General features: G+C 41.4%; 1 protein-coding gene across 1 annotated transcript in view; it reads left to right on the forward strand.

Annotated features, from left to right (window-relative positions):
- Positions 1–15,320, forward strand: part of SOAT1 (sterol O-acyltransferase 1) — a 45,103-nt gene that overhangs the window by 12,237 nt on the left and 17,546 nt on the right. Inside the window, exons 3-6 of the mRNA XM_077824825.1 lie at positions 964–1,022; positions 13,563–13,714; positions 13,792–13,851; positions 14,786–14,893. Coding sequence (XP_077680951.1) covers positions 964–1,022; positions 13,563–13,714; positions 13,792–13,851; positions 14,786–14,893 — 379 coding nt within the window. The remainder of the gene's footprint in view (positions 1–963; positions 1,023–13,562; positions 13,715–13,791; positions 13,852–14,785; positions 14,894–15,320) is intronic.

A 15,320-nucleotide genomic window follows, 5' to 3' on the forward strand; every position in this document is an offset into this window, starting at 1 on the left:
CCCCTGAGCCAGCAAGTTAGAGCGCTATAAAATGTAAGTGTAGCCAAGCCCTAAGATTTTGTCTCACATTTTTAGTAAGTCAGACAGGTCATGGGCTTCTGTTAATTTTTCTTTATTGCCTGTGACCTATCCATGACTTTTATTAAAAATATGCATGACAAAATGGGGAGCTCTGGGATCCCCACAGCACCCTGGGGCCCCCGCACTACCCATGGCTCCCAGTTTGGGGCATCCCCGCCACCAGTGGTGCCTGGGAGCGCCCGGGGCACCCCTGCGGCGTCTCGGAGCTTGGGGCCCCCACAGTTCCCAACCATGACGGGCTGCGGGGAGACCCTGCAGGTGCCATGAGCTCCAGTCACGGAGGTCTCTGGAACTCACAGATTCTACGACTTCCATGACCAAATCATAGCCCTAATGATGATACAAATAAATGACATACTGAAAATGACTCTAGGTTATGGTTAGCAATGGGCAAAAGTAAGTTTCCAAAATCTAGCACTGGCATGATCTAATACGAAGATGCAGCTGGTTTGTCGCCTGACTAATTTAAACTCCTGTGGTTAACTCTGACAAGCGTGTGTGCATTGATCCTCTTGCTTGTATCAAAAATAAGAGTAGTGATTTGGCTCCTGGTGAACCTTAAAAATATTTGATGTTGGGGGTGGAGGGAGAAGACTTGACACTTGTGAAGTTTATTGAGTGCTTGGGTTTCAGCAGTTTAATAAAATCACCATCCACGTAAAACACCAAAATGCTCCTGGCTTCTAAACTTCCTACAGCTCTGTCAGTCCCGAGCTTAATGGGGCCCGTGGCTTATCAGAGACAAAGTTAATGGTAAATTCAGTTTCTATGAGCTGGGTATGCTGTTCCTTCTTTTCTCTTTTTGTGCTTCTGAGCATCTGTATTGGCCATGTCATGTCTACTGAAAACATAACTGTTAAATACTTGCTTTTCCTCCTTTAGGTTGGGTTGATGTTGACCACGGGATAACAAAGAAAATGCAGCTAATAGCAGAGGCTGAGGTAAATATTTCTTAACATTTACTTGGTTGAGAGGGATCCAGACTCCTGGAAAACATGAAACGCCATTGTCTTATGTTTGTCTGTTGTTGGTTTAATGTTCTAGAATGCCATCCTTTCAGACATCACTTAGGAGTAGTGGTTTTACACAAGCCTTTATTCTTCCCCTTCTCCCCTACCTATTCCTGTGCCCTGTACAGCATTAGTGACATCTCTGTCAAAATATTAACTCGGCTATTTGTTTTTCTTTCTCAGCCTGTGTTGTACTTGGGCCCCAAAAGCTTAATTCTACAAATAAGCATGTGAACTTTGATACCCATATCCAAATTGACTTGCTTTGGCTGTATTACCCCTTGACCATATAGCTGGGACTGCTATTTTTGGCAATCTGTAGGTTTAATGTTTAAAGGAAAAAGTTCCTCATGATGTACAATCCAATGAATGGGCTACTCACTGCCTGGTATTCTTGCCTGTTGCTATGGAGCTAGCTCAGACACTTTCTCCCACCCTTTTTAGCAGGGAGCCCTGCACTCCTTCAGCAGCCGGAGGTGACTCTCCTAGTGCAGACAGAGTTGTGTTGTCCATAAATGTGTGTGAGCAGGACATGCAGACAGTCTGTTGTAGATTCTAATTTCTAGAGAATTTCTTCATTCTTCATGACGCCTTTTTTTAAAGGGGACCTACTAGAATATCCCAGCTTCTAACGTAATAGTCTGTGCAACAGTAGTGTGGTTTTTAACAGTGACTTAATTCCTTGCAGACTACATCTGGCAGTGTTCTCCTGAATTATGTGCTTGGTCACTCTACAGTGATATGGGGTTAAAAATACTACCAATTTCTGGTAGAGTGGGGAAGCAGCTTTTTTCCTCAAGGTGCTTGTCTACTGAATGCCCTATTTATCTTTGCTGTTTAGAGCATTTGACATATGTCTACAGGATGAGATTTTAATACTAGTAGTTCACTTTTAAAGGATGACTGTTCAAAGCAATAGGCCCAGAGTTGAACTGCCTCTTAAAGAGAATCAATTTAAGTTCTCTAGATTCTGAAATTTAAAATTCTTCCAATATAAAGGCAGCAACATAAAGTAACATCTCAGTTGAGTCATCACAACCACAAATCCAGGGCTGCTTTTGTTAGGGATGTGGGGGCACAAGCTTGTTTGCATGTCCTGCTCTGATCTTCGAATGGGAAGGCAAACTATCAACACTTAGTCATGTGTTCAGAGAGACTTCTGGCTTCCTAGCCTGAATAATATCACTTTTAATAAACTGTATATTCAGCCAGTGTCTTCCCTATTGGAAGTGATGTTGGCATTTGCTACCTTAAACTTTTATAGGGCTTTCTTTTCCTGTCCAAGCATCTCCTGCCTAGAAGGTTTTGAAATGAATATCAGAAAAAAACATGTTTTCTTCACTTTACTTAAGAATATGTAAAATACTTTGGAACACCAAGGGAAACTCCTTTGCCATCTTCCCTTCCCTGGGAATGGAGTAGAGAACTTTGATATAGGAATGAATTTTTATACTTGATCAGAAAAAGAAATTATACACACTTCCACGGTCCTCCTTCCCACATTATTTTCCCAACTCTCCATTGGCTTTATTAAACCATTTGATAAACCTTTCCCCGCATGGTTGCCATTATCCTTGTTAAGACAAAGAAGGAATTTCCAAACCTTTCCATGCTATTCTGCAAGGGTGCCCTGTACCCATACTAAGTGGGGCAGCATTGAGTTCCACTCTTCATCCTAGCAACCAGTTTTCTTGTGTTCGCATGTTCTTCCTGACACACTGTGCCTTACTCACACTTACTAACATCACAAGTGTTCCACAGCAGTGATCTGTAATTTCACAATCTTACTTGATGCCAGAGAATGAATAACTCTTAGAAGGAAAGGTGAATGCCCTTGCCTTGGGGAAGTCTCATTTCGCAATCTTGGTGGTATGGCGAGTGGGTGGTGAACATGCAGTTTCATTATACGTTAGGGGTAACTAAAGTGGATTTGAAGGCATTTCACAAGAGGGGAAGACGCCTCTATATGGATTTTGGTGCACTAATGTGGCCAAGTTTAGGATTTCAATGAGGTGAACAGTTTTGAAGCTTTAAAATGTTCTTGGCAATTGGGAACTCTCCTGACTTAAATTTTATATTTTTTTTACACACACACACACACACACACACACACACACACACACACACACACACACACACACACACACACACACACACACACACACACTCTGTAAATCTTTATTAAGCTGACGTGACATTTTCTGCATTCCATTGGTATTTCACTTGTACTTAAAGTACTGCACAGGATCTTTTCGGGGGGATAAGGCAAAGCACTACATTTATTGGTAATACGTGTATCAATCAATACTGTATCATATGCATATGATATATATTACACTCATGCACTCACATACACACACAAGCACACTCCGTCTTGCTGTTGTTACCAACTAGTTGCTCCCCTTAACCTCACTAGCCAAGTGAGTTAGATGGGGGAGGGGTGGAGCCGGGCTTCTGTCCATCCGGATCGATGCTGCAATATTGACGAGACCCGGGATCCTCTGCAAGACGCTTCACATTTATAGCAGCTTCCCTCTCATGCAAATCTATACCACAGATGCAAAATCCGGTCTGTCAGTTGGTCATCTGTAGCGCTTCCTTCTGGGTGTTGTCTTAATGCTGCCACATTTATTTTCAAAGAGGGTGTTTTGAAAAGAAGGTGCTCGCTTCTAACTCCCAAGACCCTCTTCTTTAATGAGCCCACTTGACAAGCTTTATTGTTCTTCGGTCTGGCTTCCATCCCCTCTCCAATTGTTGCAGCTTCCTGGAGGTGCTTGCCTTCCATGCCTTACTCATTCATTCAACAGGGCAATTGATTAAAAGGGGGGAGATCTGATTCTACTCCTAGCGAAAAGACATTTTTCTTCTACCTTAATTATCCTTAGGGGCTATAACATTATATTAAGGCTCAGTACAAAGTTCCTATATCAAAGGACTTGATACAAAGTTGTATGAAAATAGAGGTTATATATGGAAAGACTTAATACAAGGTTATATGAAGAGGCGTAATACAAAGTCATATGAAAATGATACAGTTAAGCAAAGATGCTTAATGCAGAGATTTATCTACACACTGAGGCCCCCTTAGCATGCATGCATATATGTAATATATATATATAAAAATGTATGCATGCTAAGAGGGTCTCAATGAGACACCAATGGAATGCAGAAAATGTCAATGTCAGCTTAATATTTACCTTTTTTGTAGGGTTGTTTATTAATCGCTGTTAACTCATGCAATTAACTAAAAAATTAATTGTGATTTATCGTAGTTTTAATTGCACATCTAAACAATTATAGAATACCAATTGAAATTTATTAAATTTTGGATGTTTTTCTACATTTTCAAATATAATGATTTCAGTTACAACACCGAATACGAAGTGTACAGTGCTCACTTTATATTTATCATTTTTAGTGCAATTTTTTATTACATAAGATAGTATTTTTCAGTTCACCTCATACAAGTACTGTAGAACAATCTCTTTATTGTGAAAGTGCAATTTACAAATGTAGATTTTTTTTGTTTGGTTTTTTTGAGTGTAATTATGTATGTCACAAATCCACTCGGTCCTACTTCTTGTTCAGCTAATCTCTAAGACAAACAAGTTTGTTTACATTTGCAACATATAATACTGCCTGCTTCTTATTTACAGTGTGACTGGAAATTGAGAACAGGCACTTGCATGGCACTGCTGTATCCGGCCTCGCAAGATACTTATGTGCCAGATGCGCTAAAGATTCATATGCTCCTTCGTGCTTTGGCCTCCATTCTAGAGGACGTGCTTCCATGCTGGTGACACTCGTTTTTTGTTTTTTGTTTTTTTAAAAAGTGTTAATTAAATTTGAGACTGAACTCCTTGGAGGAGAATTATATGCCTCTTGTTTTTATCCACATTCTGCTATATATTTCATATTATAGTAGTCTCGGATGATGACCCAGCTCATGTTCATTTTTTAAGAACACTTTCACTGCAGATTTGACAAAACACAAAAAAGGTATAAATGTGAGATTTCTAAAGATAGCTACCACACTTGAAATCTGAAATGCCTTCTGAAATCTGAGTGGGACTGGGTGTGGAACATGCTTTCAGAAGTCTTAAAAGCGCAACATTCTGGTGGGGAAACTACAGAACCCGAACCACCAAAAAAGAAAATCAACCTTCTGCTGGTGGCATCTGACTCCAATGATGAAAATGAACATGCATTGGTCCACACTGCTTTGGCTTGTTATCCAGCAGAACCTATCAGCATGGAAGCATGGAATGGTGGTTGGAGCATGAAGGGACATATGAATCTTTAGTGCATCTGGCATGTAAACATCTTGCGATGCTGGTTCTCACTTTCAGGTAATGTAAATGAGAAGTGGGCAGCATGATCTCCTGAAAATGTAAACAAACTTGTTTGAGCAATTGGCCGAACAAAAAGTAGGACTGAGTGGACTTCGTTTTATTTTTGAGGGCAGTAATTTTTTTTGTACATAATTCTACATTTGTAAGGTCAACTTTCATGATAGAGATTGCACTACAGTACTTGTACTAGGTGAACTGAAAAATACTATTGTTTTTACAGTGCAAATATTTGTAATATAAAATAAAGTAAGCACTCTACACCTTGTATTCTGTTGTAATTGAAATCAATATATTTGAAAATGTAGAAAACATCCAAAAATATTTAAATAAATTGGTATTCTGTTTAACTGTGTGATTAATCATGATGATTTTTTTAATAACTTGACAGCCCTATTTTTTTTGGGGGGGGGCATATAGCGTGAGGGAGATGGGGAGCAAATTTCCTGCCACACCTTAGCTTTGTGACATTATCAGAAAATCTGGTGGTGGTAGAGGCTGATGGGCTACAGAAAGCCCTCTAGCTTAAACAGTTTGTTGTGGAATGAATTCTGTTCATGGGGAAAATATGGCAGCAAACTAACTTGGGAACAATTAAATATGAATATGGAAAATCTTTTATTAGCAGTCAACCACACTTAACCCGTGTGCAGCCACAGCTTCAATGAGATACTATGTAGCTGTTTAAAAAGGGGTCAGTTTAGCAATCTCAAAGACTCTAATTCAGGAAAGCATTTAAGCATATACTTAATGTGCTTTCCTGAATCTTGGCCTAAAGCAGAGGACCCCAAATTGTGGGGTGCGACTGGGGCCTGGGCCAGCCCCCATGGGTGGGGGGGGCGCGGGAAGGGAGTGCCACCCATCTCTGCTCCTGGCCCCCTTACTGCTGTTCATGCTGCCCCCTTCCCCCCAAGCTGCAGACTCGCTTCTGGGGGTGGGGGGGAGGAACAGGAGTAAAGGGGAACATGATCCTGAAAAGTTTGGGGACCACTGGCCTAAAGTAAGATTCAATTGCTCATGGACAGAGCTGCACACAAGAAGACAACATGCACAAGCTAATTACTGATCACTTTTTCAGGTAACTTTTGAAAATTCAGAATTTAAACAGCAAATTCTTACCTATCTTAGGGTTGTATAGTGCTATCTGTCACCATAGTGTCTGTGTGCTTTCCATGTAAAATCAGTAGCAAAATCCTTAGCAGATTTTTGTGGAGCCTCTGACATTTCTCTTTTCTCAGTGTGAACTGTTGCTGGAATCTAAACTTGGGTCCAAACTTTCAAATGCAGGAGCTTTGAGTTGGATCCCTAATTATAGATTTAGGCCCTAATAAGTACCTGTCTTTGAGGTGCCTAAATCCAACTGACTTGAATGAGAGTTGTGGATGCTCAGCACTCTTGAAAATCAGGCACTCTTTATTTAGGTGCCTAATTCTGTGGTCTAAGATTTGAATACTTTGTCCTTTCCTGGACTTTAAACTCTAAGCAGGAGCAGTGCACTCTTCTGTCACACGGGTAGCACTGAGATTGAGAACAATGCTGCTTGGCTGATAGTTAAACAACTAAAGCTGTTAAGGCTGGAAAATATCACTGAAGTAAAAGTTATGGGCAACAGTTGAGAGCTAAGCTGTGAGGATGAGGCCTATCTTCTTTCAAGGATCTGGTCAGAGCAGTGGAAAGCCTGTTCTCCATCATTCAGTTTGTGATTGATGCTTTTTATGGCACAGCATGGCTCCCACAGAGCCCTCCTTTTGTTATGGCTCAGGTTCCACGGTAAATAGGACAATTATTCAATAATCTGATTCTCTTGTTTAAAACTCTGTGGTGCATGTGACTGGAGATCTCACTAGCTTACTTAACTGTAAGTGATTTATTAAACATTGTCTAAATGGGCTTTGGGAAGCTATTGGCTGAGAACTCTGAACCTGAGACTTCAGGACCTGAAACACACTGTCCTTTTAGTAAAAGAAACCAGTTAATATCTATTTAGTTTCTAACACATGCTTCTCTTTATTTTAAAGTTTGACCTTATTCAGGTTTTAGCCGAGGGCTTCAGTTTTGTCAGCAACCTGGATATGCACAGCAGAAACCATTGAATCAAACTCTGCCAACCAATACCACACAATGACTGTTCCCTATTTTGAGAATAGGGGAAATTTTAGATATCATGGTGGAAAATGATCTGATTACCACTGTTGATCCTTTCTTAGATAAAACGTTAAAGTGTACTTAGACTACAGAAGGAACCCTTCAGACAAATAATAAGGAAATGAGTATTAACTATAGTTCAAAACTCAATTTGAGGTCATGCTTCACATTTGGCAGTTAGAAACTGCAACAAACACTTTAATTGTTTGAGAGAGCTTAATTTCTGTATTTATAGATCCAGTGTTCCCGGACTAGTTGATTCACCACTGAGAGATCCAGCAACATTGGGAGGAGGCAGGGGGACTGCTACTTCAGCCACTTTATAGTCAGCTGACAGCTTCATAAGCAGACAAAGAAATACTCAGTGTAGTGAGCAGGAGAGTGAGTAATAACTTCAACTCTGCTTGTTTGTTCAATAGCCTTACAGTTTTTTAACCCCTTTGCTTTTGGATCCATAGCAGCATTCCATTGACATGTAAGCACTGTGTGCTCCCAGAGCACTGGCCTGGTTAAACCTAGCTTGTTCCATTTCCCCCTTGTTCTCTCTGGAACACTGGTGCCTAATCATGAATTGCACCTGAAGGAACATCAGGGGACTTCTGATGCCCCATTTAAAGAAATTCACACCGGGGGGTGGGGGGGAAGGAGTAGTACTGATTTATACTGCATTTAAACATATATTTTATTCTTTACTTCATAGTTTTTTTGCTTTCAATAAATTTGTATTTATAGAAAGCTTTTTCTAATCACAGCTGCTTATTTCTTTGGTCCTATAGGGAAGTCATAATGCTGAATCTGTCACTTTACAATTTTTTTCATGGCTCTAAGTGTTGAATGATGCCTTTCTTCCGAGATTATTTACATTTACACAATATCTTCCTTTTGCTTAATCAATAATGGCAAAGGGACTATTTATATTTATTTTTCTCAATTAACTATCGTTTGTCTGCAGGGCCATAGAAATGAGGTGTTGAGGGACCACAGGTTCTTATAGGCTGTGGATAGGAGAATATCAGGTGGCATGGGGATGGGGGGGGGCAGTATAAGGCTCAGTTATAGCTCCCCCACCCCCGAAATCCTGTAGAGTGCGTCAGTGTTGCTGTCTTTCCATTTTATTTAAAATATAGCCATTGGAGTTCAGAGGTCTGGTCCTCCCTGACCAGCCATTACAGTAGAGCAGGAAAGCTGCTGGAGGTCATCCTTTACCAAAGAGTCTCAAAACTGCAGTGCTGCTTTTCCATCATTCCAAGGTATGAAGGGCAGTTGGTCAACCTGGTGTTATATCCATATGAAATGGATCATTGCATACTACAGGGACTATAGATTTAGCTTGATGCAGAAAATTTTCCTCAACTTGCCATCTTTCCAGCATGCTTAAAGGGCCAATAGACCTACTTCCTGCAAGTACTCTCACTACCAGCTAGCCCTGGTTCAAACATATGCCTTCCCCAGCTGGATAGATGACCTTTCAGGAGTTAGATGGAAAAAAAACCCTTGTATCTTTCCTAGGCCACTTGGTTTATTATGGGGAAGAAGGTGTAGGGAATTATTGGCGCAGTATCAGGGGTTGTGGGGAGCTCACAAGAGCCTCAGTACTGGAATTCCTATCATCTCCCTGCATGCCTGCTACTATTGAGCTGGCTGGCGCTTGCCGAATCAGCCAGATTCCTTTTCTCCAGCTTACTGATAAGTTGAGGTGGAAAGAAAAAGGGCCAGAGCTGCACATGCACTAACCATGTGCATGGGGTGGTGCTTGCCTGCATTTCAGGAGGGAGAGGGAAGTTCTGCTGCTCCTTTAATTATGGGAGTAAAGGCGGTACATGCTGAGGGCATGCATTGGCTTCCCATTGGGAAGCTTTTCTATTACCTTCCTCTGCCCTGTGGCCAATCGGGCAGACTTGGGAGAAACTGCTACTGCAAGACCACCTGCATAGGCTCCTCCTTTCCTTGTCCCTAGCGACACTAGTGGATCATGTAAGTGTGTGGGAGGGGGCAGTCCTCGGGAATGAGGAGTAGTGCCATAATGCACCCTACTCTTGGAGCTATGACACTTCTCTGGCACAGTGCCAAGGTAACATTTTTTATTTATTTATTTATTTTACTTTGGTAACCCTCATGAGGACTCTTTCCTTGTCCACCATCCCTTGCTCCTTGGGGAATGGAGAAGGGGATGTGGTGTATTTTAATATTCTGAAATTTGGAAAGGACTGTTCCGACTTTCTGTAGCAGCAGGAATCCCATAACTCCTCCTCTTCTGGCTTCGGTTCTGGTACTTTGCTTTAGCATTCTAGTATCTACAGTGGTATCAGCCATAATCCCTGCTCAACTAAATCCTCTTCTCACCCTCTGTTTTTAAAAGGATAAATCCAGATATCCGTTGTAAAATATTAAGCCTCTTTTTAATGAATGAGTGGAAGCAATTCTAGGGGCAGTCAGCAACTTAGAACTACTGTCTCCAAGTGCTGGAGACATTTATTTGTTCCCATGGTGGTTGCTGAGCAAATATTTTCAATAAGCTAAATATTAACAGTTGCAATTTGTTTTGAGCAGAGCCATGGACAGATCTTTGTTTGGATTGGAGAGTAGGAGACTTGGAGACTCTCCAGCTCTTCAAGAAACTTGCAGAGCTGTCTTACAATTTTGACTTTTTTTAGCGCACAATTTTATTTTCATACAATCACATCTCAAGTCTTTCACAACTGAATGTCTGAGTCTTAAGCACAATGTTCACTTAATTGACTGGGTGTATTTTCCTTTTTATTACACATTACTAGTTTCTAAGAATGTATCTCCCTAGATATGTGGTATTTTGGTAAAGATGGCCCCCAAAGGGAAGAAAATGTGCACCTGTTTTTCTGCTTTAGGATGTGAGAGGGCCTATTGCTTATTAGTATTTCATGCCTTGTCTAACCTGTCGTCTTTTCTAGGAATCTATGGATAGTTGGATAACTAGTAGCATTATTGTATCACGAGGAACAAGGATGAATCGTGCAATTTGGGGGCAGGGGCGGATGGAGAAGGGATGTTTTTTTTAAAAAGTCTATCCAACTCAAAACACCTGGAAAAATAACGGGGAGAAAATCTCTGTGTAAGATCCAAACGCATGTAGCTCTGCAACAGTTCCAGCTGTTAGCTTCTCCAAAGAGTCATTTGGTCTTCCCTTGTCTGTTGTTTCTCTCTGTATTCCTCTTCTAAGGTAAAGAATCAGGAGAAACTTTCAGGCTTTCATTACACATCATAAAGAAGCAAAAATGATGATCATGATATTTACTGATCTTAAAGGTGAGCTGCAACAGAAAGTTGGTTACTCAGCTTTCTCTTTCCTAGATACCATGTGATAATGTCTTGGGTAAAAGTGGCACCTCTCAAAAGTACCAGTTGTGAGATTGCAATTCTCTATTTTATAGTGAATTTCAAGGTATCTTAGAAAGGGAAAATAAAGAAGCTTGAAGAATTTTTAAAATAAATAATCTATCAGTGGAATGATTATTAGCTAGCTATTCCAATGATAGAAAATAACAAAGTGGACATCAATTAATACCTAGAAATTTTTCTTTATAAGACATCATCCTTGTGTGATCCTTCCCGGCAGCACCCCAAAATGGGGTGACTCATTGTAGGACACTCTTTTAAAGCCCATGTTTTTGAAGTCCGTTGCCTAGAAATGCTCATCTCTTATGCTGCAGAAGTTTAATCTTTGTAAGATTAGTTTCTGGAAAGATTCTGGAGTAGAGCGTTGTTGTCTTACTAGTTAGCTTTCACCATCTTTCCTCCCCACCAGGCTGGTGTTTTGAAGAGCAGCCCAACTGCAGGTATTTAACCCAGGGGCCAGATGCTCAAATGGTGTAGATCAATGTAGTTCCTCTTTCCTCTAATCTGGCCCCAGATCTCTTGTAGTCTGTTTCTCATAGTCTCTGGATTTTCAAGAAGAATTAACTTTGCATGGCTCTCTGGTCTTCCTGAGGCTAATGTTTATGCCAAGGGTGGGCAAACTATGGCCCACGGGCTGCATCCAGCCCTTCAAACATTTTAATCCGGCCCTCAAGCTCCAACCGGGGTGCGGGTTCTGGGGCTTGTCCCGCTCTGCGCATGCCGGGGCTCCATGCGGCTCCTGGAAGCAGCAGCATGTCCCCCCTCTGCCTCCTACGCGGAGGGGCAGCCAGGGGACTCCGCACACTTCCCCCACCACCATGGCCAATGGGAGCTGCAGGGGCAGTGCCTGTGGACGCCTGGCCACGCCTCCGCATAGGAGCCAGAGGGAGGACATGCTGCTGCTTCTTCTGGGAGCCGCTTGAGGTAAGCGCCACCTGGAGCCTGCACCCCTGATTCCCCCTCCCACCGTCTGAACCCCTCTGTCCCAGCCCGGGGCACCCTCCTGCACCCCAGAATCCCCAGCCGAAGCCCTCAGCTCCTCCCGCAACCCAACCCCCAATTTCTTGAGCATTCATGGCCCGCCATACAATTTCCATACCCAGATGTGGCCCGTTGGCCAAAAAATTTGCCCACCCATGGTTTATGCTGTTGCTTGCATCTCAGGATCTCTGTGTGTGTGTGTATGTATGTATGTATGTATATATATAATGGGAAAACTTTCACTACCAAACTTTCATTACCACTACTTCTGCCATATTTCTTCTGTGGGTGAGAAGAACACTTCACTATCCAGAACTGTCAATCTAGCACATACGAGCAGTAATAGTTTTCTTTACACAGTCAGTCTGAAGACCTCTTCTTACAGGTTGTCTGAAATTTACCATTTTAACTCCCTTGCAAATAAGCTGGACACTTCCCTTGCATCAGCACACTCTTCAAACTGTAGACTGCTTTATCGTGCGTTTCCTAGTATGTTACAAGCTGGAAAGCAATGTGCAGCTAGGAAATGGGTTATACAAACTGGTAATATAGGCTTTAAGCAAAAATTCCTTCAGCTGTCATTGAAGTAATTGAGAATGTAACATTACAGCATAAGACCTCTTTTTTGTTATCCAAAGAACCTTTCAAAAATGTATCTAAACACCCTTATGATAAACCATTGGACCCATAGCAGACTTTTGCATAGAGAGGGAAGAATAAAAATTGTGTACAATTTGTCAAATCACCTCTGAGCATGCCGTAATGGCATACCTAGTCAGCTCTGTCCCCTTTGACAATACAGTGCAAGCATCTTAGCATGTCATGCAGGAATATTTTAATTGGAAACTGTAAATATCAAAAGTACAAGTGGCATAATCTTTCCACAATGCAAATTAAAGAGCTTGGCCTTGCAAGGTACTAAGAACCCTTAGTTCTTCTTGACTCTAATGGGAATCCGAGGGCTCAATACTTCGGGGCCTATTTGCTTGATTTTTCTCTGTTGCTATTGTTTCATCTACGATTGCATTTTCACATGTTGCCCTGTAATCACAGCCATGCAGAAAACTGCCTCTAGCCAAAGAATGGCAGTAGCACAGTTGTGAATTCCTTTCTTTTCTCTTCCCACGTTCATTTTGATAGGGTGTAAAATTCAAAGACTAGTTGGGACCATTTTGTTGTTCATGTGAGAAATTAATTTGCAACTCTACCCACTTAACCTCCCCCAAAAACTTACATGGTTAAACATAAAAACTGTGGAAGCAAAAGGCACTGTCCTCATAGTGCAACATGGACAATCTAGTGGTACATCATGTGTACCAGTTCTGACATTCTTGTGTTTAAATATGTAACATAACGTTGTGTGAATGCAGGGATTTGTTTCCAGGGATAGGAAGTTACGTTTAACTTACTTGGTCCCACATCTTATGACGTACATGCCACCCCTAATTTTTACTTTTCACCTTCTTTAAATGTTATCTCCAGAATATCAATAGCTTTCCTCTCTTCTGCATTGTATCAAAAGATGAATAAGCATTATTCAAAGCACAATTCATGGTAGCGTTTCACAGCTGACTCAACCCATCAAGGCATAAAAAATAATGTGAACCTATTTCCACTTTATCAGGAGTTGAAGCCAGCATTCATGAAGGAGGTGGACAGTCACTTTACAGAGTTTGTGAACCGTTTGATGGCAAAGGCTGTGCTTCTGGAATCCTCCACAGCAACATCCACCTTCCCTGCAGCTACCTGCTCAGAGAGAGACCTGCACAAAACCAAGTAAGCTGGTTCCTGGATGAGGTTATGTTTCCTGCAACCTTTAACATTTTTGTCTTTAATAATCTCCTTCTTCACAGGGGCTTGAGAGCACCTCCAGAACATGGAAAGCTCTTTACTGCTAGGAGATCCCTGTTGGAGTGAGTACTTTAACTGCACCTGTTGTTTCTGAAGCATACTGGCTAAAAGTGCCTTGCTTGGCCACCCTCAGTATCTTCACTTTGGGACCTCTGCTTTATTATAGTTGAGCCCTTTCTTTCTATGTCCGATTCCTGTTGAATATTTTTTTTCCAGCCATCTGTCGTTGCAAATGTCCCTGGAGCTTTATCTCTAAGAAAATGGGTATTTGTTGCACCTTGTATCTTTAGGGGAAGGATAATGGTTCTCTGAAGCTACAAAGCAGTGTAGCTTGCTTGCCTGCCTTTCCCATATGTAGAGGGTTCTGTAAACCTTTTCCCACATGCCCGTGTCCACATGTGCTAGAAAGATGGTGATAGTGGGAGGCATTAGGAATAGCTGTGGTCCAGTTGGATGGCTGCCACAGCACAACACTTGCTGGCTCCTCAAATCTAAATTCCTTTTGGGAGAAACTGTTTGTTGCTTGTATTCATTGCTTTTAATGGACCTGTCTCAGTTGTTCACTGCTGACAGTCCCCCTTAAATTCTTATGCAAGTCATTTAATCTTGTGACTAATTCTCCCTGTGTAAAAATAAGGTTGAGGATTACCTACCCCACCTTCAAAGAAAGAACTTTGAGATCTTCAGGTGGAAGTGCTATATGAGAACCAAGTGTCTTTTATTCACAAGCATTAACTAATTCGCACAATACCCCGGTGAGGTAGTTGTATCTATCATCATCCTCTTACAGATGGAGAAAGTGAGGAAAGGAGCTGTGACTTAGTCATGTAGCAAGTCAGAACTATTACCCAGATCTCTTGTCTCCTAGTTGTGCTGTACTTTTTGGGGCATGTTTCACATTGAAAGGAAACATTTGGAAGAGAAAGTACTGTAGACACTATATGCTATTTGTATGTGTGCTAATGATATTGCTCTTCATTTGGACCACTTCCCCAGTGAGCTGTTTGAAGTGAACCACATCCGGACAATTTACCACATGTTCATTGCGCTTCTCATCCTCTTCATTCTCAGCACACTTGTAGTAGACTTTATTGATGAAGGAAGGTAAGAAAAAGCGTGTTGAAAGGGAAGCACTTACACGTTGAAAATTGATAATTAAAAATTAGTGGTACATAAAGTTACAAAATGAGGGGAAACTCCTACTCTAAGTGTAATGCTGTGTGGACAGGTAATAAAACTTGTAAATAGACTCAACAAGCTTTAAAATTGTGCTAGAATTTACATTCTAGACAGACACGGCAATCACAGAAGGCGTGGGGGAGATTGTGAGCAATTTTGTCATATGGCTCATAGGCTTTGGGCACATCCTAGAAATATTATATCCAATGTAATTGGGCTAGAGGCTCATGGTTCTTGAGAACTTAACATAAAGGTAGATGATAGCTTCTTTTCATTGTTCTCAGAGCACCAGAATTATGAGCTGGATGGTGGTGGTTCTTTTATGTCAAGTGAAGGGGACAGTATAGACAGT

This window comes from Eretmochelys imbricata, chromosome 8 (assembly GCF_965152235.1).
Source record: "Eretmochelys imbricata isolate rEreImb1 chromosome 8, rEreImb1.hap1, whole genome shotgun sequence".
In the NCBI taxonomy this organism is placed as follows: Eukaryota; Metazoa; Chordata; order Testudines; family Cheloniidae; genus Eretmochelys; species Eretmochelys imbricata.